Below are 26,096 nucleotides of genomic sequence, written 5' to 3'. Positions count from 1 at the left end.
AAGGGCTGGGGGAGAGCAACAGAAAACTAGCAATATTTGCTTACTAGCAGTTGCCCCCCTCATCCCTGGGAGGCCTGCTGGGATGATGGGTTCCCCAGGGAAGACCTGGCTGGATGTTGAGGGGGGAAAGCAAGGCTGGAGCTGTTTTACAGCGGGAACTGGGGGTCTCAGTGTGTCTCTCCCATTTTGGTATTGGCGTAAGTTTGTGCATCTGTTTGTCAGAACTGTATTTGTGCATCATCTGTATAACTGACTGTGATATCCCCGTCTACCCAGGGAGTCTCTGCTCCTTACTCTGGAAAAAGCGGGTGCTCATCTGTTCCTGTGCAAGCTTTCCCTCTGCAGCTCCCTTGCAGTGGGGGAGCATTTGCTGTAATCTTGCTCAACAGGGTTATTCCTTCTTGGAAATCTGATTGTGTGTGGAAAGTGGAAGAGAGGTGCCAAGAATGAAAAGGGTTAAAATTAAGCAGCAGACTTGGTGCCATACCTGGGCTGGGTTCTTTCCTGGGCTCTGCAGGGGCACCGGGCAAGGTGCGCACTGCCTTGGGCAGCAGAGGGGCACCCGCCGGCTGGCTGCCTGGCCCTGGGTTGCAGGCAGCGACTGCTGTGTTTGAAACCTGCCTGGGCACGGGGACTTTGACTTTCTGCTGAAGAGAGGAAAAAAATGAATTTTGATCTTTGTATTTGCAAATAATACAAAGCAAACGAGATGAATTGGTGGCGTTGTTTGCAGTCTTGGGACAAGTTTAAACCAGTGCCTGGGGAGGTGTCGGCAGCTCAGCCTCTAGCAGGAGCAGTCTGCTGTGCGTAGCAGCTTCCAGGTGCACGAGGGAGCGTGGTGTGGGCATCAGCAGAGGAGCTCCTTGTGCTAGCCAGCTGCTAATCTGTCCTCACTCAGAAATGAGCCGAAAAACAGCATACCTTGCAGGCACTGTCCAAAAAGATGTTTGCAAGAACAGTTCCTTCACTGAGCTGCAGCTCCTGATTGGTTTCACTTACTGATTTGCTTCTTTCCTTCCTGTGGACTTGTATCACTTTCTTCCTTACAAAGAAATTTTGCGATGTTTGGAAGAATTCCTCCAACATGTTGGTCTGTATCAGTTGGGAAGCAGCAGCAACGCTGAGGGTTGTGATTTGCCCTTGGTGCAGAGCACTCCCTTCTTATGCCCCCAAAGGCTCTGTCCCATGGGTTGGCATGTTACGGAGGTGGAGAAGTGCTGTCCCGGGCTCGTTGCTGGTTACAACCAGTGATCTGTAGAGCAGCAAATGTGAGCATGGCGTGGTGGAGGATGGAGGCAGTGTGGCAGGTTGGGAATCCTGCTCTGCTGGCGTGGCTGATTGCCGGTGTGCAGGGAGCAGGTTGTTTGGGCAGGTGCTTCTGGATTTGTAAGGCTTTGCTGAGCGTGGCTGTGTCCTCAGCACTTGGAGCTCAGGGCCTTGGGGGAGGAGAGCCAAGCTGGAAAGGGTTATGCTGGCCAGAGCACAGGGGGAGCCCTGAAGCATTGCTGTCCTTGGGAAAGCAGGTTGTGTGGTGCTATGGAAGTGCTGCTTCCCGAGCTGTCTGGGCTGGCTGCTTGAGATGGAGCGGAGCGGTTTAGATTTGTTCTTTTCCTTTTTGTATTCATCATTTGTCAGCTTCCAGAAGCAGCAACTGGACTCGGAGTGGAAGGTCTGCCTTGTCTAAAAGCATTGCTCCCTTTCCTCTAGGCCTTGGGTACAAAGTGAAGCTGGGGGCCATGCGGCGGGAGGCCAGGCGTGGGGAGAGGCGGCAGCAGGGCATGTCCCCAGCTCAGCCATGTCCCAGTGCTTCAAGCAGATGCCATATGAAGGAGATACAGAACTTTGTGGTCTCACAAAGCTTCTGGAACTGGCAGGGGCGTGGTTTGCGGAGGTTCCTGCCGATGCCTGTCGCTGAGCAAGTAACAGAGATGGAGCTTTCCAGGTGCTGTTCCCTGCGCTGCTGCTGGGTGAGTCCAGCTTCACCCGCGCCCCTCTCCAGCAGCTCAGCGGGAGGTGCTGCTGGCTGCCCTGCTCTGTGCAGGGAGACAGGGCACCCCAGAGCGTTTGGGCATCACTGACAAAGGAGTTGGGGTTTCTCTGCCCAAGATTGCTGAGACCCTCACCACGGGGATGGAAGTTGTCTTGAAGCTCTGGTGGCTCTTTTGTTTGGGGCTTCCATTTCAGGGCTGCTTCTGTGCCTGGTTCTGCTGGCTTGCACCAAAACAGGGAGAAGAGCCAGGAGCCACGAGGCCTCCTGCAAGGCCCCAGCACCAGCAGCTCAGGTGCAGCCCCTTGGTCAGGGCAGGGGGCTGGGAGATGCTGGGCAAGGTGTGTGAGCACGTCTTCCCTCCAGACAGTGACAGGTTATGTAGGTGAAGCATGGGGGCCTTTAGTCTTCGTTACGTGGTGGCTGTGTCGAGACAGGGGTGGGCAGAAGAACATCCAGGTGCTTCCAGAAGGGTTTGGATGACCTGTGAAGGCATCAGTGGCGGCACTGCTCAGGTGTCAGTACTCCAGGCTGTCCCTCAGGGCAATCGCAAGCCTGTCTGGGTAAGTTATTGCCTTGGGTCTGTTTTCTTAACAGTCCATTCCGAGTCCCAGGTGTTTGTAAGGCACTTGGAGAATCCTTTCTTAGAAACAGCAAAATGCTTTGGATCAAATGAGATCCTCTGGTATGAGAAAGAGCTGTGTTTGTAGCTGCTGTAGGCTGGAGGGAAGGGAGGTTGCTGTGGGTGGTGGCTTAAACCCTATAGTGCAGGGTATCCAGAGGGTGCATGACACAGGGGTGCTGCCCATGTGACACGCATCAAAGGATGTTGCGTGTTGAATGTTAAGCGAACTGCTTTCTCCCTTGCTCTTTTCCGTAACACTTGTGAGGTCCCTGTCCACGTCCAGGACCTTTGCTGAAACTTGTTGAGTGCCCAGGGTCTTATCATATCATGGTATCATAAGGCTCCTGTCTCCCTGCTTCTAGCGTCTCTATACTCTGCTGACAGTGCAGATGTCCCTTTTAAAAGGTATGTGCTTGCCTGGTGGAGGCACATTTCTGGCTTTACAGAGCTGCTTGACTTAGTGGAGGAGGCAAGCTGTGCAATGCTGTGTTTTGCAAGAAGCCTTAATGAACCTCGTGCCCCCTACGCTCGTTCCTGGAGCGGAGGGCAGATTTCAGGCAGCCAGTGCAGGGGGACTATTTGCAAGGTTTGCTGACAGCGGTACGGCTTGTGGTGTGTGGCTGCCTGGTCTGCTGCTGGCTCTGCTGTGTGCAGGGCTCTGCTCTGCCAACCTCTGTCTGTGCTTTGCGCTGCCCCGTGCTGCTGGGTGCCTGAGCTGTGGGGGCCAGGCGTGAGGCAAGCTTTAGGGTCCCCGTAAAGGACCCAGCTTTACTCTGTGCACCATGCAGGTGGCCAGCGCGTCGCCCATCCCGGAGGCAGGAGCGGAGCACTGGGCAGGGGGTGCCGCCTCGTAGCCGCTCTCTGATGTGAGCTCCCAGAAGCAGTGCCCGTGCTGAAGGCTGAACCGGCCTGTGGGTGTCGCGGGAGGTGCTGGAGGCTGGGGTTGTCCCGGGGCCTCTCCGAAGCCTCCACGCTGCTGCAGCTGTGCTGGCAGGAAGGTGGCACAGCAGTGGGGCCCTCCGTGTGCACGGGGACCGGTGCCGGAGAGCCACCGGTGCTGGAAGCTGCCCTGGCCCTGAGAACCAGCCTGGGGGTGCTGCGGGGGGGGCGGCCGGCGCTGCGGGGAGGGTACCCTTGGAGCGGTGGCTGCAGGAGGGTGGCCGTGCCTCTGCCTCGCAGCTGGCGTTGTTTTCCAGCAGGCTGGTGACAGGTGGGCACTTCTGCTTTTGGTAACGAGCTGCTGTCATCGCAGGGAGGGGACCTGATGCACGAGGGAGTCGAGGTGACATGGGAGAGCTGGGGAACAGAATCAGCCCTGTGGTGGCAGCAGCTCAGCGCTTCTGGCTGCGCTGCTACTGCCTGGGCCAAGCTGGGCTGGCGCAACAGGGCCCTGGCATGCTGCACTGGGCCGGTCTTGGGGTGGGGAGGGGACAACGAGTTTGGTGGGTGCACAGGAAAACAAAGACAGCCCGGCAGTACTGAGCAGGCTGTTGGTGGTCCACAGAGTACAGGATGCTGTGGCGTCTGGGCCGTCACTGCTTGGCGATGGATAATTTTCAAGACTTGGGGCATTTTAAACAGGGTTTCAGCCACCAGTCTCCTGCCCTTTCAGGTAATACCTACCCAGTTGAGTAAGTTCAGGAATAAATTGCTCTGCTCCTTCCAGTGGACAGATGGCGTGCCATGGCCCAGCAGCTGCTCCCATGCTGGCAGTGGCAAGTGTCCTGTGCCAGCAGTCACCACAGGACTGGCCAGCTGTGGGGCCACTGCTGCTTGTCACCACCAGCCCAGCTCGGGCACAAGGCACGCTCGTACCCAGGGCAGGGGAGGGCAGGTGCCTTCAGTGTTTTGGCCTCTATTTTCCTGGAGGCAAAAACCTCCTGGGCTGCAGGAAGAGCGTGGAAGTACAGAGCTACCCAGCAGCAGAGCAGCTGCAGGGACACATGTCCAGCAATGGGCAGGGTATCAGCTGGGTGCTTGCCCTGTCCCACATCGCAGGGCTGGGTGCTGGCGTGGAGGACGGCCCTGTCCTGGCCTTGCTTACATGGCCCTGCAAGAGCAGGGAGGAGAGCAAACTGCGACGTGAGATGTGGATGAGGCATTGCAAGTTGCAATCAGTGCCTGCTCTTTTGCCTCACTGCTTATATCTCGGCAGCACTTCAGTCTGGAGAAATGTATGGTGTTTTTGCAGGGCTGAATCATGCTCTCATCTGACCCACCAGTTGAGAGATCTTCATTTGCATGCTAATGAAGTAGTGTGAAAAGTGTTTCTTGACTTCTGGGGCTGTCCCCTGGGAAGGGTCAGAGCGATTTATTCCTGAATTTCAGCTGGGAGGTGTCACTTGAAATGGTAGGAGCTTGGTGGCTGAAACCCTGTTAAAATGTCCCAGGTCTTGAAAAACAGCTGTTTGCTGATGTGTGCGGTGGGAGCTGGACAGCAGGGAGGACAAAGTGTTGCTTTTGCATCTGGACAGGGTTGGGCACGGAGCAGCCCAATCCCACCGGCTGGGTGGTGGATGCACCTTGGTGCTGCTGGGCAGGGGAGCTGCTGAGCCCTTCTGGAGCGTGGGGAATGGGACAGAGGTCAAAGTCCTCTTTCCTGCTTTTCAGGTGCCAGAAGGACTGTGTGCGTGTTTTTTTTTATTTTTATTTTAGAGCAAGGCAGAGGCTGCCAGGATCTGAGAGTCCAGCTGGGCGCGTGCTGCTGAAGCAGAGGATGGAGCTGGTGTCCGGTCCTGGGCTCTTGTGCTGGGCTCAGCCCCCGATGCTCCCGGCTCAGTGGTGGCAGCTGAGTACCCTCCTGAGCCCAGGAGGTGATCAAGTTACCGTCACGCCATAAACTCAAGGCTGACTTGTGGGATATCCCTACCCTTTCCACATGAACTCAGTGACATCTCAGCTTTGCATTTTTTGCCTGAACTTTCTCATGGTTCATGTTTTACCGAAGTCCTGTGTGGCATGATGCTGTTGACTTTGGAGCCACAGAGGGGCTGAGCAGGCTCTCTGAGCATAGCTTGGTGAGAGACGTACGGACTGTTTTATTGACACCAAGCTGGGGGTTATTGTTACAGGAGATTGCTGCCCATCTCCAGAAGGCAATGCCACTGGAGGACTGGTGTGGCTTGTTGCAGGGGAGGCACTTTTCTGGCTGTCAGGCATGTTGGAAAAGTACAGCTTCATGCTCTGGGGTCAAATGTCTCCGTGCTGCTGGGCTAACACATGATGAGTAAGCAGATGTCCAGGCTCTTGGCAGCTGCTGAAGTAATATAAATACATAATTGCCCAAACACAGATTCAACATGTGTCAGTGAAGTCTGATCTCACTGCATGAGGGCAGCTTTGCCAGCCTCACTCAGAGAGGCCGCGAGCGGGCCGTCCTCACCCTGTCTGGGCTGCATGGATGGTACTGTGGGGATCTTTGTGAGGTGGACCCCAGAGCTTGTGGAAGTGTTGCATACGATCACTGTCCTTGTATAAATATTTTACCTCAGGGTCATTTCCTCCTCCCATCTTTACCCTCGTATTTTTTCCTGCTTGACCCAACTCGTAGCTCAGCAGCTCCAGCCCTGGCCATTGTGTGCCCTGTGGATGACGATCCACCATCTGCTTCTCACCACAGTGCTCAGCAGCTTCTTCAGCCCTGGGTTTGACTCCTTTTCGCCAGCCCAGCGCCCTGGTTGCTCCCAGGAACTCAGGATCTGGTCAGTGATTGCAGAGCACACCAGCTAAACAGCCCAAGCTTGCCAGGCTCTGCTCAGGGCTGGAAAGCAGTCACCTATCCTGCCAAACACGTCTCTAGTAGCTGGTAAAGCCATATATTGATTTGAGACCCTCAAGGAAGGCAGGCTTCCGTCCCTCTTCAGGAGAAGACTGTTCCGGACTGCCTTGATGAGACCTTCCTGCCCTCCATTACCAGCCAGGCTTTGGGACAGAGCTGTCATCTGCTGGAGGGACAGGAGCTGATGTGTCTCTGCGGTTTCACTAGGAGCATTCTCTCGTGGTTAGTTAGTGGTGATCTTCTCTAGTGCCAGGATCATGCTTTATTGTTCTCAGCTGCCTGAAGATAGGAGCTGCGCAGGGCCAGATCCTGCTGACACTTTGCTGTTGTGTGGTGGGCCAGGCTCGCTCTAATTAGCAGAACGAGGCAGCAGAGCTCTGTCTGGGCAGCGCAAGGTCTGCCCACAGGCTGGTGGAAAAAGTGTCTGACGTGAAGAGGGAATACACTTGCTATTCAGTACGTTTCTAGCATGACCTGCTCCTGCTCAGACAGCATGTTGAGCAGAACATGATGCTATGTTGGTCTGACGTCTCATTTCCAAAATCCTTCCGGCAAAGGGGTGGGAGGGAGCAGGTTTGGAGGTGATAGAGAAAGGGTGGATTACAGGGACTGTGGCTCTCAGGTATGTTTATGCAATAGTGTGGATGGACATCAAGGCTTGTGGGTGGGTGGAGGAAAGATGCCTGCAAGAACCTCGTGGTTCTGTGGAGGCCCGGGTAGTAGTGGCAGGGGACGGGGGAGTGGGTGAGTCTTCAGGCTCTCCAGCACCGTGCCACTTTTGTGGTAACTGCTGCGCACGGTGGCTTTGGGCTGCAGTGGCACGTGTCCATCCTGCCTGTTGCGTGCACATTGACGTTCTTGCTGGGCAGAGGAGTTGGGTCACTGAGAACTGGAAGATGCCTTGGTTGCTAAAGAAAGGGGGAAATGCTTTGCCATAAAGGGAGAACATCAGAAGAGATTGTGATTGCCTGGAGAGACTTGGTTGCTAAAACATCCGTCTCTGTGACTGACTTGAAGAAAAAGTGGGACATGAGGAGGGGATGTAGAGAACTTGAGACAAACATGGGGGTGAGGGGTCTTAGAAAGCTCCTAGCACTGCTGTGCTGCATCTGTGATTACATACCGGAAGGTAACTCTTGGTGCTGCAGTAGCAAAGCTTTGTTATCCTGGCCAGCAGAGATCTGCAGGAGCCAGGCAGAGAGGAGGGCTGAACCATGGGGTCTGTCCAGCTGTGGGCAGCAGGGTTACTTGGAACAGACCCTCGCTGTATGGCCGAGACCCCAGTGGCAGGAGGAGGAGGAACCAGTGCTGCCTGGTTTGGACACAGCAGTGCTCCGTGGCCTGGGGAAGGTGGGGAGATGCAGATCTGACATTGTGGAAAGGTAGGAGCAGCTCTCCCCTGGTGCCCAGGGGACAGGGACAGCCACAGCCCAGGACTGCAGGGATGAGATTTGGGTGAGACACTGGGGGAACACCTCTGATGTGAGGAGAAGCAGGCTGTGGAGGGAGAGGAGTTTCTACTGCAGAAACTATTAAAGGCTTGTCAGGCTGGTGGACCAGCTCTGTGTGTTGGGCTGAATGGCATTAAACGAACTCTCAAAGCATCTCTGCTGCAGTGTTTGCCTTGCTGATGAAAGGATGCGGTGACCTCCCGGGGGCTTGCAGGGGAGGCAGCGCAGGGCCTGGAGGAGGCCTGTGGGGTGCGAACGCAGGCGGCTGTGGGGATGAGGGCTTCCACGTCAGCAGCATCTGGAGCCTCACCTCTGTGAGTCAGCGTTTCGGGTACTGATGATTCACAGCCATACTGCGAGACAGCCACGGGCTGATGCAGGGCTGAAATTAATTGTCTGGAAGGAGGGCAGCTCGAGAGGAGGGAGGCGAGCTGTTTTCCCTCATCTTTTCAGTGTTTACCAAGCAGGGCTGTGAGTTATGCCAGCGCTGAGATGTGCTCAGCCTGCAAAGCGTGCTTCACCTTTCAGCCCCCTGTCCTGCTTCCTGCTGCCGTGGCACTTCAGTGAGCAGGCAGCTGAAGTCTGGCTGTCACCGTCCTGAGGCCGCAGAGCACAGCCCCCTGCTTGGCTGTGCCTTCCAGCACATCAGTCATATGCATCCCCTACCATTCTGAATCTCCCTCCTCTGGGGGCGCATGTGCCAGGAGACACCTCTGATCCCCAAACCCACGGTGCCAGGCTCCTCGTTCAGCGCATGTGTTTTTAGAATTCAAAGTGGAGACTGGGATGCAGGAGCTGGTGGCTGGAAGCTGCTGCCCTGTCGTGGGGTGCTGGGAATGGTCAGAGTGGCCAGGATGGTTTTGGAGTGGAGATGATCCTATCGTGTGCCACTTGCTCAAATGGGGTGAAAAAGGAGGCACTGCACCTCTGTTTTCAGGCAGCCACTTCAAGAAGCAGCCTCTCCTGGTAGGAGTCTCCCATACTTGTCTGCAGCACGCTGGTGACCTTTGAGCACACGTGGACACCCCTGAAAATCCCTTGAGCTGTTCTGAACCAGCTCGAGGCTGAGTAACAAGTACCGTTTTTATGCTTCAAGAAAATAAGTCAGGGTTTTTCCGAATTCTTTCTGGGCTCAGTTAACCTCAACATGAGATTTAAATTGTCATAACTACCACAGACGTGTTCCTCTCAGAAGGCTTGGCCCCATCATCGATGCTGTAGCTCAGCTCAGCGTGTGGCGAGGTCAGAGGCTCAAGTAATGGGTCATCAGTGCATGCGTGTCCAGCTCAGTGATTTCCAAGCTTGAGATTTCTTTATGGACACTTGAAGGATTTTTGCAGACAAGGTGCAGAAGCCCTGCAGCAAGCTGAAGCCTGACAACAGTAATTTTTTTGCGTTTATTTTGCAAGTCATTGTGGGATTTTTCATTTGTCCTTGGTTTGGTTTTTTTGCAGTGTTTGGCCACTCTGAAAAACCAAAGGACAGATTTTCCCCAGCTCTGTGGCAGATTCTCCCTCTCTCTTTGGGAGACTAGTGAAGTGTGTTGTTAGCGTGGTAGACCTGCAGCAACATAAGGAAGGTTGTGCAAATCCATGAGACTCTTGTCTTCCCTCTCTGAGGCAACTAACTGAATTTTGTCTCCCTGCAGCTCAGCTTGATGGGGAGGTGTCTGTCTGGCCATATACACCGCATACCTTTCCAGCACGCATTGCCTGGGCTCCTGGTCACCGTTTCTGGCTCCTGCTCAGCCCTTTGACTTCGAGTTGCTTCGACACCTCGTTGGTCCGACTTTGACATATCTGTTAAATGCTTTAGAGCATGGAAATTTCCAAGTCACAGTTTTTCCCACAGCAGCCATAATTCATCTCTGCTGCAGGTATATTTTGGGACTCCGGTGTACAAGCGAGCACTGCAGCGCTGGTCACTGTGGGTGCGTTGGAGGCCAGCGCTGGGGTGGCTTTGGGAATTGGACCTGAATTCCTGGTGGTCGGTGTGTCACTGTGAGGATACAGCACTGCAGTAATGTGGTTTTGTTTTCCATCCTGAATATAAAGCAGGGACAGAAAGCAGCACAGGCAGCGCTAATTGCTGCCGAGGGACAAATGGGATGTATAAAAGGTGTAAAGTGGGAGAGGATGAGGGTAAATCTGTTCCAGAAAGCCAGTTGTTTTGTGTATGAACGCTCTCTGCCTTGTGCTGCGGCAGAGCCAGCCCAGGGCAGGACTGGGCTCGCCCCCCCCCCCCGGAGGCAGCACCTTGGCCCCTGGGGAAATGCCTCGGTGGGGAGCGGATGGGAGAGCAGAGTGGCCTCCTGGTTGCACGCAGTGGGAACTGCTGCTCTCATCCTGCTCCCTGGGCTTGGCCCCTGCCCTGGGGCTCACCCAGTGCCCAGGCTGTCCTGTGTCAGTGAGAGGAGGGCTGGGGACCGTTTTCTTGTCACCTCCGAGGCATCCCATGCTCAGCCTAGCTGAGCCTTGGTCTAGTGAAGTGGGGAAGCAGCTGTTGGCTCTATGGATGCTTCCCCTCGGCAAGCACCTTGGATCCAACCAACAGATCTCCTGGGGAGCTTTGTTTTGGGTCTGGTGCGAGGCGTGGTCTTTGAGAACCCCAGGTACTGAGACATCATCTGAGACAAAGTGGAAGTGAGGGCGCCCGGCAGACACGGGAGGCACCGGGAGGTTCCCCAGGCCAGCAGGGACAGCGCGCTTTGTCAGGGAGCAGCGGCTGCAAGGCTGGAGGCTGCCTGGGGAAGGCTGCCTGGGGGATGCTCGTCCCTGCAGCTTCAGGGCTGGTATCAGCGCTGATCATCTCGCACCAGCCCCAAAGCACAGGCTCAGCACGGGGCGGATTGTACGATGCATAGGGCCAGACAGAAGTGCCAGCGCTGCCAAAGGGTCGGTTTGGGCTGCTGGGAGACCTGGTTGTGCACGGAGCTGGCACTAAGGATCGCTGCACTGGGGCCCACGTGCTGGACTGTCCCATGCACCCAGGGCACAGTGAGCGTGTCCAGTGCTTTGGGTGGAGGCAGGCAGGGGCCTGGTGACAGCGCTTGCAGAGGGTGGTGTGGGTTGGGGGGCTGCCCACAGCGCAGCGGGGCACCTGTGGTCCCGTGGCAGGAGATACAGGAGATACCTTCTTGTCAGCAGCAGTTGTTTTTCTCAGCAGCCCCAGATCTGCTCGTACATCCCGAGTCCCTGCAGTGTTCCCTTGCATCCCCTGCGCAGGTCAGCTGCTGAGCTGCAGTAAAGCACGCATGCTGCTCTGCTCCCCACCCCGCAGCAGCTCCAGGATGACTTTCCTTTTCTTCTTCCTGCACTCTGTTATCCTTTCTTCTGTCTGTTCTGTGCTTTGTAACATTTGCCTCTTATCTTTGATAATTGCCTGTGAGGCTTGAACATCTCCAAGCCCTAAGAGACGTCTTTGTTTTGGAAAGAGGCCAACTCTCTGGCTAAAAAGGTCATTTCTTCTGTTCCCGGGCATATCCAGGAAGTGTGAGGCCCCTTCTCTGCAGCAGCCTGGGAAGACTAGGATATTTCTCCACTTGGCATAAGCCAGAGATCCTCCTTTTTGCATGTCCACTCTGCATTTGAGCTGTGGGTCTTCACCAGTGGCTACGCTGCTTGCTAGCTTGATGCTGCCCTACCCGCCCGGCCCTTCGCCTTGCTGCTGGTGCTGCTGCGGCTGCTCTGACCGTGTCGGGAGGTCAGTGCCCTGCGCTGGGCTCGCCAGTGGCCTGCCAAGTGCTGCGATAGGCAGGGAGCCCTTGCTTTGCAAGTTCCTCTCTCATCATTTAGGCATATTTGGAATTATTTGCTATGGAATTTCCTAGAGTCCTAGCCTTGCTTTGATCTGTTCTCAGCAGTGGGAACGTGGTTCGTGGTTTCTTTCAGCAGGGCTGGAGCAGAGTGGGTGCTCACACGCATCATGGCAGTGCCTCGCAGCCGGGCTGTGTCTGCTCTCTGCTGGCGGTGCGACACTGGGCAGCCCCAGCGGCGATGTCTTTAGGCATTCAGAAAGCATGAGCCAGGGTTCGTGAAAAGAGGGGAGTCAGTTTAAAGACGGCAAGTTTTCTAACAAAAGCCCCTGTGTACCAATGGTGCCTTTGGTGCTTCTAATGTGAGATGTTAAACAGGAGATCTTAAACAGGGACAAGTAGTTCAAGTCGGGTATTTCAGGAAAAGACCATTTTGGGCAGGGACCAGGCATTATGCTCCTGTAGCCCCTGCACTGTTCCTGCAGCCCTTCTGCTTGGGCCACGGATGGGCAGCGGCTGCCCCCAGCCGTAACTTCTTTAATGAGTTGATCTGCATTGGTAGGCACCAGGCCCAGTAACGCTTCTCCTCTGGTTGGTGTCTGATACCTGGACCAGGAATTTATCCTCAGCACGCTCCAGGAGTCTCCTTGCTTACAGCCTGCTGTGTAGCTTTTCCAGCAGACATCCAGGTGGTTGAAAGGATCATCAGGATGACAGGATTCGTCGGGATGGAGGCCTGTGAGTACGATGCTTCTTGTAGTTGAAACAAGAAGGCCTCATCAGCAGGCTCCCCTTGATTAGGTGGCCTGTAGCAGACCCCACCCACAAACTGTCCTGTATTGGTCTGCTCCTTAACTTTTACCCACAGGCTCTCGATCTGTCCATGGCTGTTTCTCAGAGACCTCTGTTCACCAGACCTCTGGTGCTGCTGTCGGGCAGGGGGTGTGCGGGCATGGGTGTCCCTGGGCATGCCCCAGGCAGTATGTGGGTACCCCTGTGGCCTGAGCTGGTCCACAGCCGGGTGTCAGAGAGGCAAAGGGAAGGGCCTTTGTTTCCTTGCTGTTGCGATGGGATTTTGGTTCCAGACTCCTTTTCTCTTTATCCCGAAACATCTGCCCTGCAGCACTGGCAGCTTGGGGACCAGTGTAGAAGAGGACAAGAGTGAAAAGATCCCTGGCTCTTTGTCCCTGCCAGCCCCCACTAGCTACTCCTGACTTTTGAACTGTCCTCAGGTCGGGTCTGTCCTTGAAGAGCCTTGTCCCCTTAAGCACGTTTTGTGAGCAGGATAGCACTCAAAATCAAAGGCTTATTTGAGGTTGAAGGAAACCTTGAATCAGGCTTGTAGATAAAACTGCTCCATGCAGGAGAGACTATATCTTCCTCCTGGTTTGTGAATGTCTCCAAAATAATGGTTGGCAGACAGTTTCACCAGGCTGGCATGAGGGGAACTGAGAGCAGTGCCTCTTTGCCCCAGCAGCGTGCTGCTGCAAGACAGGCTTCTCTGGCTGAAGTTGCCTCTGCTGGGATCCAAGGGCTTACTGTGTTGTTGAACTAAAACCTAACCCCAATTTAGCCATGACCCCTTCTAAGAATTGAGATGCATCCCACACTGGTCAGAGGGAGCTGGCAGTCCTTCAGCATCTGAGTCACAGAACAGCATTTTGAATTGCTGCAGGGAATACAAATGTTTGCCTCCTATGTCAGCTGTGATTGCAAGGATGAGAGAGAATGGTGCTGCGGTTCAGCAGGGTCGGTAGAGGCGGTGAAAAGCTAGGGCAGGCGAGTCAGCAAGCCACTGTGTTTGCAGGACCTTATAGCTGGCACGCGTAGGTCAGTGCTTGCTCTAGGGGAAGCATCGCAGCCCTGGGGCTGGTCTCCAGACTGCTTCTACTCTGGGAGGCCTGCAGTGGATTTTGGGGTGAAGGTGAGTGATCTCCATGGGACAGACCAGGCTTTAGCTGGCTTTTCACTAAGCCCAGTCACACCACAGCAGAGTTAGGGATGGTACCACTGCTGGTGTCTTTCTTCTGGCCATAACTCTGCGCTGAAATGCACGGAGGTCTCTGAGACCCTGCCAGAGAACTGTGGCATGCTGCCTGGACCTGTGCTTCCCCATAGGGCTCGTTTGCCTCTCCGTAGAGTTAAAAGCTAAAACCAGGGGAGCTTGTCCATGGGGGCAGCTGTTCTCACTCCAGGCATTGCACGCTGTGCTCTGCCACCACTGTGGCTTCCTCCCCTCCTGGGGTGCCTTCCTGTGGCTTCCAAGCACCCATCTCCTCCTGCGGTGCCTGAGCTGAAGCGCCACTGGGTGTGCAGTGAGGGCCTCCAAGCATCCCTGGAAGGCTGGGGCTGCCCAGTGTCCTTGCAGGGACAAGTGGGGCTTGGTGGGGATTGTCATCCAGGAAACATCCCTTTGTCTGTATTTGGGATTGTTGCAGTTGCTTGCAAGAAGTTGAATAAGGTATCAGGGCTCCATTCACCTCTTCTAACCACTGAGGATGGCCTCTGTGCTGGTCCTGCAACAAGTGTCCCTTGCCTCTGAATGCAGTGATGATGATGTTGCTCCTCAATCATTTTTTTTGGGGTGGTTAACAGATGGCTTTCCAAAAACAAAGACAGCCCAAGACAAAACTGAGCTGATAGTTCTGGCAGCTGGTGTGCAGTGACTGTCGGGACTGGCTCTGTAGTGGTGCTGATGTGCCGTAAGGTGTTGCCACGGAGAGCGTGGCAGCTTTCTGTTCTACCAGGTTTTTGTAAAAGTCACTCTTGCTGTTCTGGCAGCAAGCAGCCGCCTTAGGAAGGGGCTCCACACTGTCCCGCTGTGGCCCACATATGCTGGGTCTTGTAGCTGAGCCCTGTCCTGTCCCCACTGCCCAGCTTGGCCTCCAGCCCACTCTGCCTGTTCTCAATTGCTATTTTGGTGTCTCGTTTCTACTCCAGATCTCCACTGCCTTCCCCGACCTGGGATTTCATGCAGATGTTTGGATGTTTGAGGCTGAAAGGTGTAAAACCTCTGTCCATCTGTCTGCTGGCCCAGCTGCTCGTGCAGTAGGAGGGATGCTGCTGCTCCCACCTTCTGTTCCGCCGTCTCCCTACTCCTGGAGCTGCCCATGCCTTGCCACCAGGGCTGTGTCTCCTTGTCCCCTTCAAGGTGCACGGTGTTGAGCTTGGCGAAAGCCAAGCTCCAGCACTGCTGTGGTCACCGCTGCCTTCCCCTTGGCTGCGGGCTGCACACAGCCAGGGGCTGGGGTGCAGCCAGGCTCCCTCCAGCCCTACTCTCTCTGGCTCCCCACACATCCTCAGGCACGTGGGCCTGTAAGGAGCTCGTCAGGGCACTGCGGGCACGCCATGCCACACCAGCATGGGGGCTGGGGGTGGTAGGGGACCCCATGAAGGTCTGGGTGCTTCTGAGTGCTGGCAGCCTGGCGCGATGCAGCCTGAACCCCCCAGCCGGGAGGCAGTGCAGGCTCATGCCGTGGGGGGCAGTCGCCCAGCAGGGTTTCGCTGCTGGTCAGGTCTCAGGTGCCTTGTGATTCCCGTGGGCCGAGCTGCCTGTGGGTTTTGGAGCGAGAGAAAAGTGTTCCCCTGAAGGCAGGCTGCTGGGGGCTTTACATTCTGCAGAGCCTCAGGCTGCAGCCAGCTGGCCCTTCCCTGGGCGCTCCCCACCAGTGAAGGCGTTTGAGATCCGTGCGTCTCCTCTGTGAAGTTCGGTGTGCCTTAATGCTGGTCCACGTGTCCAGCCCGAAGCAGATACCTGCCACGGGGGCGATGGGGGGCAGCTGGCTGGTGCCTGCTCCTGGCCCCTGTCCCCATCCCCGTTGGTGTTTCTGGGCCAGAGGTGTGGGTGCTGCGGGTCCCTCTTAGCCTGGCACCCCAGGGGCTTGAGTGCCTTCCTGCCTCTGGCTGGGTGCATTGCTTCTTGCCAGGGACCGAGGTAAGATCATTTCTTCTCCTGTCTTCCACAGACTTCCCTGAAGAGCTGGTGCAGGGGTGTTTCATGTGCTTAAGGGCTGATCAGGTGGTGGGGGTGTCCCATGGTTATTGCCAGGCCTGCCAAAGGCCTTCTAGCTGCCCTGGGGTGAGCAGGCGTGGGGCAGTGGCACGGTGTTAGGTGGCAGTGCTGCTGCTGCCTCCTTCCTGCTGTGGGCCACGCTGCTAAGGGCTGGGGAGTTTGGCTGAGCTGTTGTTGTGCTGGGGTATGCATGACATGATAAATTAGGTCCTTCCCATCATGTGTCAAGTCCAATCTGAGCCATGGTTATGGTCTCAGGGTCTCTCTCTGTCTGCTCCATCTCTCCCTTTCTGCCTCCTCCTCCTGTTTGTACCTGGCCTTACGGTTTTGGTACAAACAGGATGGTGCTGGCAGAGGATGTACTGCTGACAGGCAGTGTCATCCGAGTCTGTTCAACCCCCCAGAACTATTTGGCACACTCTTCTCATCAAAAGTCTTCAAGCAACCACCCATGCTGGTGATGGTGATGGTGGGGAAATCTTCGCGTTAAAGCCTGTTTCTCTGATATGCTGCCAGCATCCAACTGGCTTACCCTCAGGGCTGCAGCCTGGTCCCTGCCCTTTTGTTTCCCCCTAAGGTGAATGCTCCTGGGGAAGGAGCACGAGGTCCTGATGGTGGAGAGCTGTGAGTGTCACGCAGTGAGCAGTGGGCACTCTGGGGAGCTTGCTCTGGTGGCTGCTGGCAGACAGGGCTGAGCAGGGTTTTCTGCTTCTGCCTTTGCTGCAGTCAGACTCTAGGTGGCCAGACTGTGGGTGGGTGCCTACCCCTGAGAGCTGAGGGCTGCCCGGGGTCTGCTGGCGTATCTCCAGACTTTATCTGCCGTGTTCTTCTCGTCGGGCTCCTGATGGCCTGGAGTGCTCTGTAGTTTTTGTCGGCATTTGTACAAACTGGTGGCTGCTCCCTGAGCACTGCTCTTCCAAGGCTGCTTGGCTGCTGCTGTTGGTGCCTGGCAAGCATTGCCCAGCCCTTGCTGTCAGACTGCCTGCCTGCCCCAGCTGCCTGGACAGCCGCGGACAGCCCCGGCTGCCAGACATAGGAGCAAGAAGGCCAAGCTTCGAGGAGCCACGGCTGAGAGGTGATCACCTCTGGTGTGGAACCTGTCTACTGGGTGCTGCTGTGTGGCCATGCTTCATGGCAGGGCAGGAGCAGAGTGCTGCATTGTTTGGGGGGTGCTGGGTCCACGGGCTGCGATTCTGCAGTCGTGTCCTCCCTGGTCCTCCTGCTGAGCAGCTCTGCTCGTTACACCACTCTTTGCTACATGAGAGCAGCCAGAGGCCTAGCACTGAAAGCTGCCCCTCTCTGAACTGTGCAAGTCGGGTGCTCTCTGCGAGCCCCCAGCCTGCTACAGCGTGGCCCCGCAGCCACTGCTTCCCTGCAAGAGTGAGTGCGGCACAAGGGCTGGGGCAAGTGCCGCCCCCATGCTGCCTGCCCCCCACGGGCTGCTCAGGTCAGGGGTGCTGGGCGCTACCTGGGCTGTCCCACAGCAGCTCTGCCAGCGTGCCCGCTTGTGCTTTGGGGTTTCCTGCCGCTCACTGAAAGCAGGATCCATCCTCTGCTGCGGTGCTGTTAGCGCTGTGCTTTAATGGATACTCAGGCACTCTGTGCTGTTGGGTACCATGGGGGTGCAGTACACATGTGGTGCAGTAACTGGCCCCAGCGTGTGCTCTGTGGTGTTTTTGCTCCCTGGGGGGGCAGGGTGGGACAAGGAGCCGCATGTCCCATAAGCAGAGAGATGCTGGATGTCACGCTCAGCTCTTTGGTGTGGACAGGGCTGATGAAAGAGCTTCTGTTCAGCTTTTGCTGTCAGTACATCTTCGATCTGACTGCTGAACTAGTGCAAGTGGGGTACTTGGATATCACATTTCAAAGGTAGCATGGTATTTTGTGCCCTACAACCTGTTAAAGAGACCTGGGTGATGCCCAGAAAGCCGCATTGACTCAGAATGAAACTGTACAGCAGGCCCAGCTCCTTGATGAAAACCCCGCGTAGGAGCTGAGTGGCGGAGCTCCTTCCCTGCTGCTGTGTGTATGGGAAGGACGCCGGAATGCTTGCAGCCTGTCCTCCGGTACTTGGCCTGGGATGAGTCAGATGTTTGCAGGTGAGAGAGGCTGAGCACCGGGAGGGAGGCGGACAGGGCTGGCATAATCTTCCCTATGGGGTCTGCGCAGTGCCGAGGGCTGCAGTGCGGGTGCAGAGCTCCTGGTGAGGTGGGAGCCCAGCCTGGGGGAGCCTGAGCGCTGCAGGGGGGAGCAGGGAGGTCCCCGGCTGGCAGGGCAGGAAGAGGCAGCCCAGTTCCCAGCTCCGCTGCGGCTGCAGTACGCATCAATCAATGCGCGGGGGTGTTGGAGTTGAGGAAGCGCCTGCTCTGCAGAAAGCGCTGCCTTGTGCACGGCATCAGCCCGGCGGAGAGGAGCTGTGCTGGCAGCATGGGGACCGGGAGCTTGCGCCAAGGTAGGAACTGCCCCGCTATGCAGAAGGCAACCGTGCAGGATGCTCTGTGGCACTGCGGGCTGCCCAGGGCCGTCTGGACCTGGCTGCTTCCCTGCAGGCAGCTGCAGCATCTGGGCTTTCAGCAGCAGCGCCTGCCCAGCAGAGCAGCAGCCTGGGTGTGCTGTGGCTCCTAGAGACCGGGCAGGGGGTGAGGGGGCGGGCAGTTTTCCAGCTGGGGAGCAGAGTGCGGCCGTGCAGGTCTCCGTCCCATCCAGCCCTGCAGGAGGAGGAGTGGTGTTCGCTCTCCAGGAGCTGGGAGCACCCCATGTTCCTGACCTCCTCCCCTTCTGTCACCAGGGCAGCTGGTAGGATTTTTTGGCCTTGTTGCAAGGCCTGTGGCAGAGCTGCGTGTGAGAGGGCTCGCTGCCTGCAAACAGGGTGCTCTGGGCTGCTCCCACAGTGCAGGGGGCTAGCCATGCACAGGTGCGGCCGGTCTGGGGTTTGTGAGCCTCCCAGCTGCCTGCAGGACCAGGCTGGGTGCCAGCTTGGTGCCAGGTGCTGGACTTGGGTGCTGTGTAGTGCCAGGGCTTTGGGGATCTGTGTCCTCCTTCTGCTTTTACCTGTCCCTCGAGGATACCCAGCCTCCCTGCTGGGATGGCTGGGCACACGTTCCCTTGGGCTCTTCTCTGTTTTTTCCAGGATGACTGGAAGGCACTGCCTGCGCTCCTTACCACACCTGAGGCCTGCCAGTATACCTGCACGGCTGCTGGGGGCCTGGCAAGCTCTTCAGCCCCTCTGAGGGCTGGAGTCAGCTCTGGAAAGCTGCTGCCTGTGTCTGAGCGGTCGGTGAGGTAGCTGGGCCCCCACGTGTGGAGTCGCGAGGCTGCCACCTCCCCCGTGGCGCTCCCCACAGCGGTGCTGTTTTGCTGGGAGCACCCCATCTCCAGCAGTCCCTGGGGCCGCGGTCTGTCCTGGGGCCAGGGTCTGTCCTGCGGCGTGGCAGCAGGTTTTGCTGCCCGGAGCAGCCCTGTGGGGCCCTTGGCAGCTGCTGTATGCAGTGGTGAGGGAGAAGGGCACCGCCTGGTTGTTGTCCAGCTCCGGGCACCCTGGTTACTCTGAGGTTTGGGATGTGTGTGCAGGCATTACATCCTGCACAGGGGGCTTTGCAGGAATACACGTGTGATGCTTCAGAAACAGAAACCTCCATCCCCAGCTTCTGCATAGGCAGCATCCTCAGGGGAGAGAAAGGAGAGGATGGCTAAGCCTGGGAGCAAAGAGGGATGCTCAGCCTGTAAAGCTAACCCAGCAGCACAGAGTGAATGGGAAGGTGGAAGCGGAAAGCAGGCTCAGGCAAAACCCTGTTTGTTTGGAGGCAGCAGGGAAGGGGAAGAAGCTCTGGGAGGGAAGCGCTGCGGAGGCTCAAGCTGTGATGTGCTGGGGAAGTGTGGGGGCAGAGCTTCTGGGAAATCCATGAATCCACACACCAGCTTGAAGGGGGGTGAGGAGGGAAACACCGAGAAAAAGAGAAGAGGGAGGAGTTTATGGGAGATCGTAAGCACTGCAGGCAGGTCCACCTGTGATCCCATTAAGGCTTTTTTGCCATTCTGGTGTGCCTGTCTCTGCAGCTCGGAGCTCTGACCAGCTCCAGCTGTGTGACCTCAAGTTCGCCATGCTGTGAATATCCTCCAGCTGATTTTGTATCAAGTTTCAGCATTAGTTCGATGGCTGTTTCCAAAAATCAGGTTTGGGGAAACCAGCTGCGTGTGGCATGCAGTCCTGTGGCCTGCAGGTGCGGAGGAGTCCTCCAGCAAGCGCCCTGTCCCTGCTGCCAGCCACGGGGTTGGGAGGGTGGGCAGAGGAAGGGGCTGGGAGGATGGCGCCCACCCCCTCCTGCCCATCCTGCCTTGACTGCTGCTGGCCTTGGCACAAGAGCTGGGGAGCAGGGGGGCAGCAGGGGTGTCTGGAGCAAGGCGTGGGTGGGCAGAGCCTGCGATGGGCTGGGACGGGGCAGAAGGGGGGTGCTGGGAGTAAACGGCAGCTGGGCTGTGTGAGAAGGGCAGGGGCGAGGTGCTGGGTTGGGGGTGTAGGCAGAGGGCAGGGACTGGTGCTCTGGGGCAACACGTCCCTGCGCTGGAGTGGGATCTGCAGTCCCAGCAGTGCTCAGCATCAGCAGAGCGTGGTGGAAGCCACTGGCAAAGTCACTACTGAGTGCCAGCCTGCGCCATGGCACGCCACCGGCCTTGGTGATGCTCTGGCCTCGGTCTCAGCAGTGCAGCAGCGGCCTCGTGAAGTCAGAACCTGCCTGCAGCTGGCTCCAGGGGTGCTGTGGTTTTGTCAGCAGAACCGGAAGGGAATAGTGAGTTAATCTCGCCTGTGCAGATTGGCTTTGAAATGGAAATGGTGAGGCTGCCAGGTGGTGGGACAGGAGTGCTGAGGAGGTGCAGGGTGGCAGCCTCTGGCACAGGCGGCTCAGCTCACACACCAGAGGGGCTGTGCTGGGCACGGTTTTGCTCCACGGTGATGCATGAAGAGTGACGCCAGGAGCCAGGGACAGCGACAGGACAGCATGGGCAGGCTGCTTACCCTGGAGGTTTGGGTCCTGTCCTGCTCCTGCTGTAGGCAATGTTTAGGAAAAAAAAAAAAAATGAACTGTTTGGGACAGCATTTTCACTGGTCTCAAACAGCTTAGCTGCACTTGTGATCCAAACCCCTCCTGTCAGTTTGTGGTGCCAAATGCATGTTAGGTCATAGCAAGCTGCCAAAAGGATGGTTTATGTCCTTTTCCTATTGCACCCATGGCTCTCCACATCAGGGGTTTCCTGTGCAGAGGTGCTGAACTTTTTTTCTGCAAGGGGAGGTGGCAGGAGCAGAGTTTTGTGTCCGAAAAGCAGTGTGAGACGGCAAGCACTGCACAACCAGCTTCTTGCTGTCTGGAAGTGTGTTTTCCATCTTTGAAGCTCAGATAATTCCTGCTTAAGTCACATAGATGCTCTGGTAATAAACATCCTCAGGTTTTGGAGCTCTTGAGTGATGCAGCAAAATCCTTGGGGAAAATGAGCTGACCAGGCTCCCCGGGGGGAAGAAGGGGCTGGAACTGCTTGTTAACAATGAGCTGGGAGTGTGGGCCATGTTTGTCTGTATGGAGGATGGCTGGGAGACATGATGCTGTGGTGGGAAGCCAGTCTGTGTCCCCGAGCACTGTGGGGACGGTCAGTGCACTGGTGTTCCTGCCTTCCTCGGGAGCCTTCTCCTGTGGCTGGCCCTCCAGCAGCCATGGGCCATGCTGTTTGATGGAGCGCTGGCGGTGCTGGAGGGTGGCAGCATCCTGCACGGGGACAGGAAGGAGCAGGGCTGAGGCTGACCCCAGTGCCCAGCCAGCCTTGAGCATCCCTGGTCCCCTGGCGCCTGCTTCTGCCTTCCCCGTGCCCCTTTTGCCTTGGGGTGACCCTGGGGATGTGTTCAGCTGGGCTGGTGAAACAGGGCACAGCCTGGGCTGCAGAGGAGATGGGGTCTCAACTTGGGCCCTGGCTGCTGCTGGGGCTGCCCAAGAAAAGCTCCAGAAAGCTCGTTAGTTATGAACTTGCCAGCCGTGATGCCCTTCCAAGTGACAGCTCAGCCTTTTACTCCCTAGCAGCGCTGAGCTGCAGCTGATGCAGTGAGCCCACAGCTTTTGCAGTGTGCAGCTGGTTCTGAGCCCTGACCTGAGAGCACCGAGGGGCGCCACGTGGCCTCCTGGGCGCTCACGGGGATGGGCTGGATGGGCCCTTGCCATGCCCCTGCTGGGTGTTGGTGCTTGGATTGCTCTGCACCCATGCTAAGCCTTAGCTTCCTGCTGTGGCCCAGGGATGCAGGTGCTGGTGCTGCCAAGGAGCCGGGTGGCACCTGAATCCAGGAGGGGGAACGGCCGGTGGGGGTGAGCTGTGCTGGGACTGGTGAGAAGGGACCAAGGTGGGGTGGCAGAGGGCAGGAGAAGGCAGGGTAGGATGTGAGTGAGGAGATGAAAGGTCTTTGGGGCCACGTCAGGCCCCTTCCTTAGGGCTCGGTGCTTCTTCTGGCAACATTACCCGTTGGCTCAGCCACCCTGAAGCTTCTGCATCGTGCTCTCACCTGCTGCAGCAGGTCCCCGTACCTTACAGCCCAAAGTGCGGGGCCCCTGGTGCTCATTCTCCAGGTGGGCACCGCATGCACTCATGCAGGTGTGCGATGAGAGTGGCGATGAAGCCCCAGCCTGCCACCTTTGGGTGAAACCAATCCAGTCATAGCTGAGGTGTTTCCGTGGGGATCGACACGTTGGAGTGGGGACACACATACTTCATTTGTAAGAAAGTTTAGAAACTTTAAGTGAAAAATTTAGGGTGGTTTTGGCCCAAAGTGACTATTGCTATTTAGAGATTCCACGTTAATTTAAAAAATCACACATCAAGAAGTGTTCTGAAGTGTTTCACGCACCCATTTGAAGTGGGAGCATGTAACTTTTATCTGAAGTTGAAAAGCAGCAGCCCTCCATCCCATTTCCTCCATGGAAAAAATAAACCAGTGGTGACCTTCAGAATATTCTCATGCCCTTAGCTGAGTGCTCGGGGTTGTCAGGCGAGCGGGTGTTTCTCAGGAGGCAGAGGCAGGTCGTCCTGCCTGTCCCTGGCCGTGTACACGTGGGGCTGGCCACTCCATGCCTCTTGGGACAGGGGCAAGGGAGAAATTCTAGCTCTTTTGGTGTCAACTGAGTCTTTCTGCGGTGACCTCAGGCATTGCCAGCTGTGCCACACGCCGCCGGGACTGGGGCTGGGCTGCCACAGCTGCTGGCTGGGCAAGCATGCTTATCCTTTTTTGCCTCTCCCCTACCGCCCAGGGAAGCCAGGTGTAGCAGTACTTCGGGATGAAGTTTCACAGCTCCCCTCTCTGCTGAGGACACCTGAAAGATGCAATGTGAGACGCTGTGGGGGTTTCTCGCTGAGGGCTAGCTGAACTCCACCATGCCGTGCTCTCGTTCCCCCTCCTCAAAAGAACAGGGGGGAGAAAATATGATGGGAAAAAAAAAAGGCTCAAGGGTTGAGATAGGCACGGTTAAAAGGAAAAGAATAAAAACCAGTAAAGGCCACAAGGAAGCAAAGAGAGAGAACAATTATCCTCCACTTCCCATCAGCAAGTGATGTGCAGCTGCGCCCTGGGGAGCAGGGCCTCAGCACGCGTAGCGGAGGCTCGGGAGGACAGACGCTTTCGTAAGGAGAGCCCCCCCTTCTCCTTCCCCTGCCCCAGCTCTCGGTGCCGGGCCCGTTACCGCACGGTGCGGAACGTGCCTTGGGTGGGTCCCGGCCAGCTGCCCTGGCCACGGCCCCTGCCCAGCACTTGCCCACCCCCGGCCTGCTGGCGGTGGGGGCTGGAGGCAGCCCCGATGCTGTGCCCGCACGGGGCAAAACGCTGGTGCTGTGTCAGTGCTGTCCTGCCTATGGGCTGCCGTGGGGAAAGGGAACTCCGTCCCAGGCAGATGCAGCAATCTTTTTCCTGCTGTCATAGCTGGTGGTCCTGACCTTGGCTCTTGCTCTCATATCTGCCAGAACATTTGGGTAGTCAGAGGTGACAGCGGTGGGATGCAGTGTCACCAAGCAAATTCCCTAGCCCCTGGGCAGGCTTGGAGCCATGTTGCGAGCTCATCCCTGCGTTAGCACAGGCAAGTACTGCTAGGGTATGAGCAGCCCAAGTGGCAGAAGGGTGATCGGTACAAATGGTGCTCGACGTCCTGTGGGAGCTGGAGCCATCCCCAGGAGCTCCCGCCAGCCCCATGGCTGCCCGCACCCGCCCTGCAGCCTCAAGCCACGTGCTCAGACTGCCTGTGCAGGAGGTGAGCATAGGGGCTGCCTCATCTACTGCTACTGTGCCTTGTGCTGCCCTGGTGAGGGCTTGTCAGGGGCATTGGCAGAAGCCAAAAGTGGGGCTCTGTGCCTCGGTGTCTCCACTTCATACTCTGAACAGCGAGGCCTGGCTGGAGGTGCCCATGCCAGCAGGTATACTCTCTTAGTTTCCGCTTTCCTGCATTTAGTACAGCTTTTCTGGGGGAAGGAGATAGTGTGCTGCAAGCATAATGTGCATAAAGGGCAACGTAAAGGGCACCATTTCAAAAATATGTTACTCAGCACCCCAGTGAGGGACAGTAAGCACTGAAGTTGCCTTCCCCCTGTGTTCCTGGCCCTAGTTTTGTTTTTGCATCTTGCACAGGATGGACAGCTGGAGCTGGAGGCAGTTTTTGTCCCGCCTACCGTGCAGGGTTCAGCCTTGCTGGCTGTGGGAACCCAGCGTGCTGGGCTAGTGGGAATACAGAGGGGAGAAAACAGCCATCCCGGATGCAGTATGTAGAGTTGACCGTGATTGCAAATTCCTGTGTTAATGCAGCATTTTAACCTGACTCAAAGCCTGATTTTTTCTTCCCAGAATAAAATCTTTCATTGGTTTTATATATATATATTCCGTGTATAAATATTTATACATATTTATGTAGGAGATATATATACATACATTCTGCTGCAGTTACCAAAGGCCCTAGAGCAGGGATACAGCCCCAGCTCTGTGAGTACAGTGCTGGGGAGGGAGCCTGGCGTTCTGCCTGCCCCCATGCACCCTGCCTGCCCTGCTGCACCCAGCTCCCCAGCCGGCTGCAGCTGCCATTGGGTTGAGGTGCTGCCATCCCTCTCCATGCCCCAGCCTCAGGCTGCCGCAGGGTTGGAGGCTGAGCTCTTTCTCATCCGTGGCTGGCAGGGCAGAATGCACATAGCAGTCTGCGCTGGGGCAGCTCGATGCTAGGGACTTTGGGTCCACATGGGAGCAGGGAGCAGGGCTGCTGGTGTGGGGCTGGGCTGCTGGTGTGACGCTTTCTGTCTCTCTGTCTTAGTGCCAGGGCAGGGTGACGAGCAGCCATGACAACAGAGACAGGTCCTGATTCGGAGGTGAAGAACGCGCAGGAGGAGGCCCCGCAGCAGCAGCTGGAGGCAGCCACCCACGGCCCCACTGCCGTGGCTGCCAGCCGGGAAGCTGAGGCCAACGAGAAGCCTGGGGCGCAGCCCGACACCCGAAACATGGAGCCGGTGAGTAGGCAAGGGACAGGAGCTGTGGCCCAGGTGGGACGGCAAGGGAAAGACTGTGGGTCTGGACGCCCATCAGGCCTTCAGCCATTGCCAGCAGCTCCTGGCATCAGACCCATACTTTGGAGCAGGGCAGGGCCTGGCACTCAGCTCGTCCAGCCCCCAAGCCTGCTGCCGCAGAGAGTAGGTGGCCCCAGCTGCTCTGTGACAGACCCTACATGTGTAAGCACTGCTTTCTGCAGGGCCGTTTGCTGTGCTGTGGCTTTGCAGCCTCTTGACTTCTCTGGGGGTCAGGTGTGCCCCCTGGCACAGGGCAGAGGCCCTGCCTACTGGGCGTGGGGTTGGCACAGCCACTTTTCCCAAGCTCTGCGCTGCGGTTCCCTTCCTGAGCAAGGCAGCCTGGGCATGTATGTGTGGGAGCCCTACACGCCTGGTGCAGTGCATGGGCTCTGCTGGCTGCCTCACAGCTGCCTGCACCAGCCTGTGCAGAGCAGTAGTGCCTGTGCACAGGAAAAAAAAAAAAAGGTCCAAAGTGCTGATAGTGGCTAGAAATGGCACTGGTGCTTCATGCAGTTCTGGGTCAGGAGAAGGAAGCAGGTGGCCAAGTGTCCCAGCAGCTGAGCTGCCCCAGCAGGGCTGGGAGCAATTGCAGTTCCCTAAGAGCTGCCACCAGGCAGGGGAGCCCCAGCTCCATGCTGCTGCCAGTGCTTCCAGCAGCCACGGAGCTGCCTCAGCCCTGCCTGCTGCAGGAGGCAGCCAGATAGGGAGGTCTCAGCTGCTGGACCAACAACAGGCCCACAGGTGTTCTTTTTGCAGTCTCTCTTCCAACCGTGACGGTGGCAACGGTTGGGGGTGGGGGCTCAGGGGTGAGCTCCTAGCTTTGGGATCCTGTATTGCTAAGGGGCAGAGGCAGTGCTGGCCTCCTCTGCTGGCCTTGCAAGGGCTCCCATCCTGGCAGCAGTGCCAAGTAACTCTGTGCATCTCT

At 57.0% G+C, this 26,096-nt stretch overlaps 1 protein-coding gene across 19 annotated transcripts in view; it reads left to right on the top strand.

The window, feature by feature from the left end:
• Positions 1-26,096, top strand: part of EPB41L1 (erythrocyte membrane protein band 4.1 like 1) — an 80,301-nt gene that overhangs the window by 16,725 nt on the left and 37,480 nt on the right. For 16 of the 19 annotated variants that reach the window (XM_083801335.1, XM_083801332.1, XM_083801333.1 and 13 more), the window contains one exon: positions 24,922-25,114. In XM_083801335.1, coding sequence (XP_083657461.1) covers positions 24,947-25,114 — 168 coding nt within the window. In that variant the 5' untranslated portion in view covers positions 24,922-24,946. Of the gene's footprint in view, positions 1-1,216; positions 5,630-9,489; positions 9,718-16,211; positions 18,060-24,921; positions 25,115-26,096 lie in introns of those variants that run through there. The other 3 variants (XM_083801338.1, XM_083801337.1, XM_083801336.1) reach the window with 3 other exon arrangements.

The sequence above is a fragment of the Anser anser genome (assembly GCF_964211835.1).
Source record: "Anser anser genome assembly, chromosome: 16".
In the NCBI taxonomy this organism is placed as follows: Eukaryota; Metazoa; Chordata; class Aves; order Anseriformes; family Anatidae; genus Anser; species Anser anser.
This window is presented reverse-complemented; position numbering and strand designations above follow the sequence as displayed.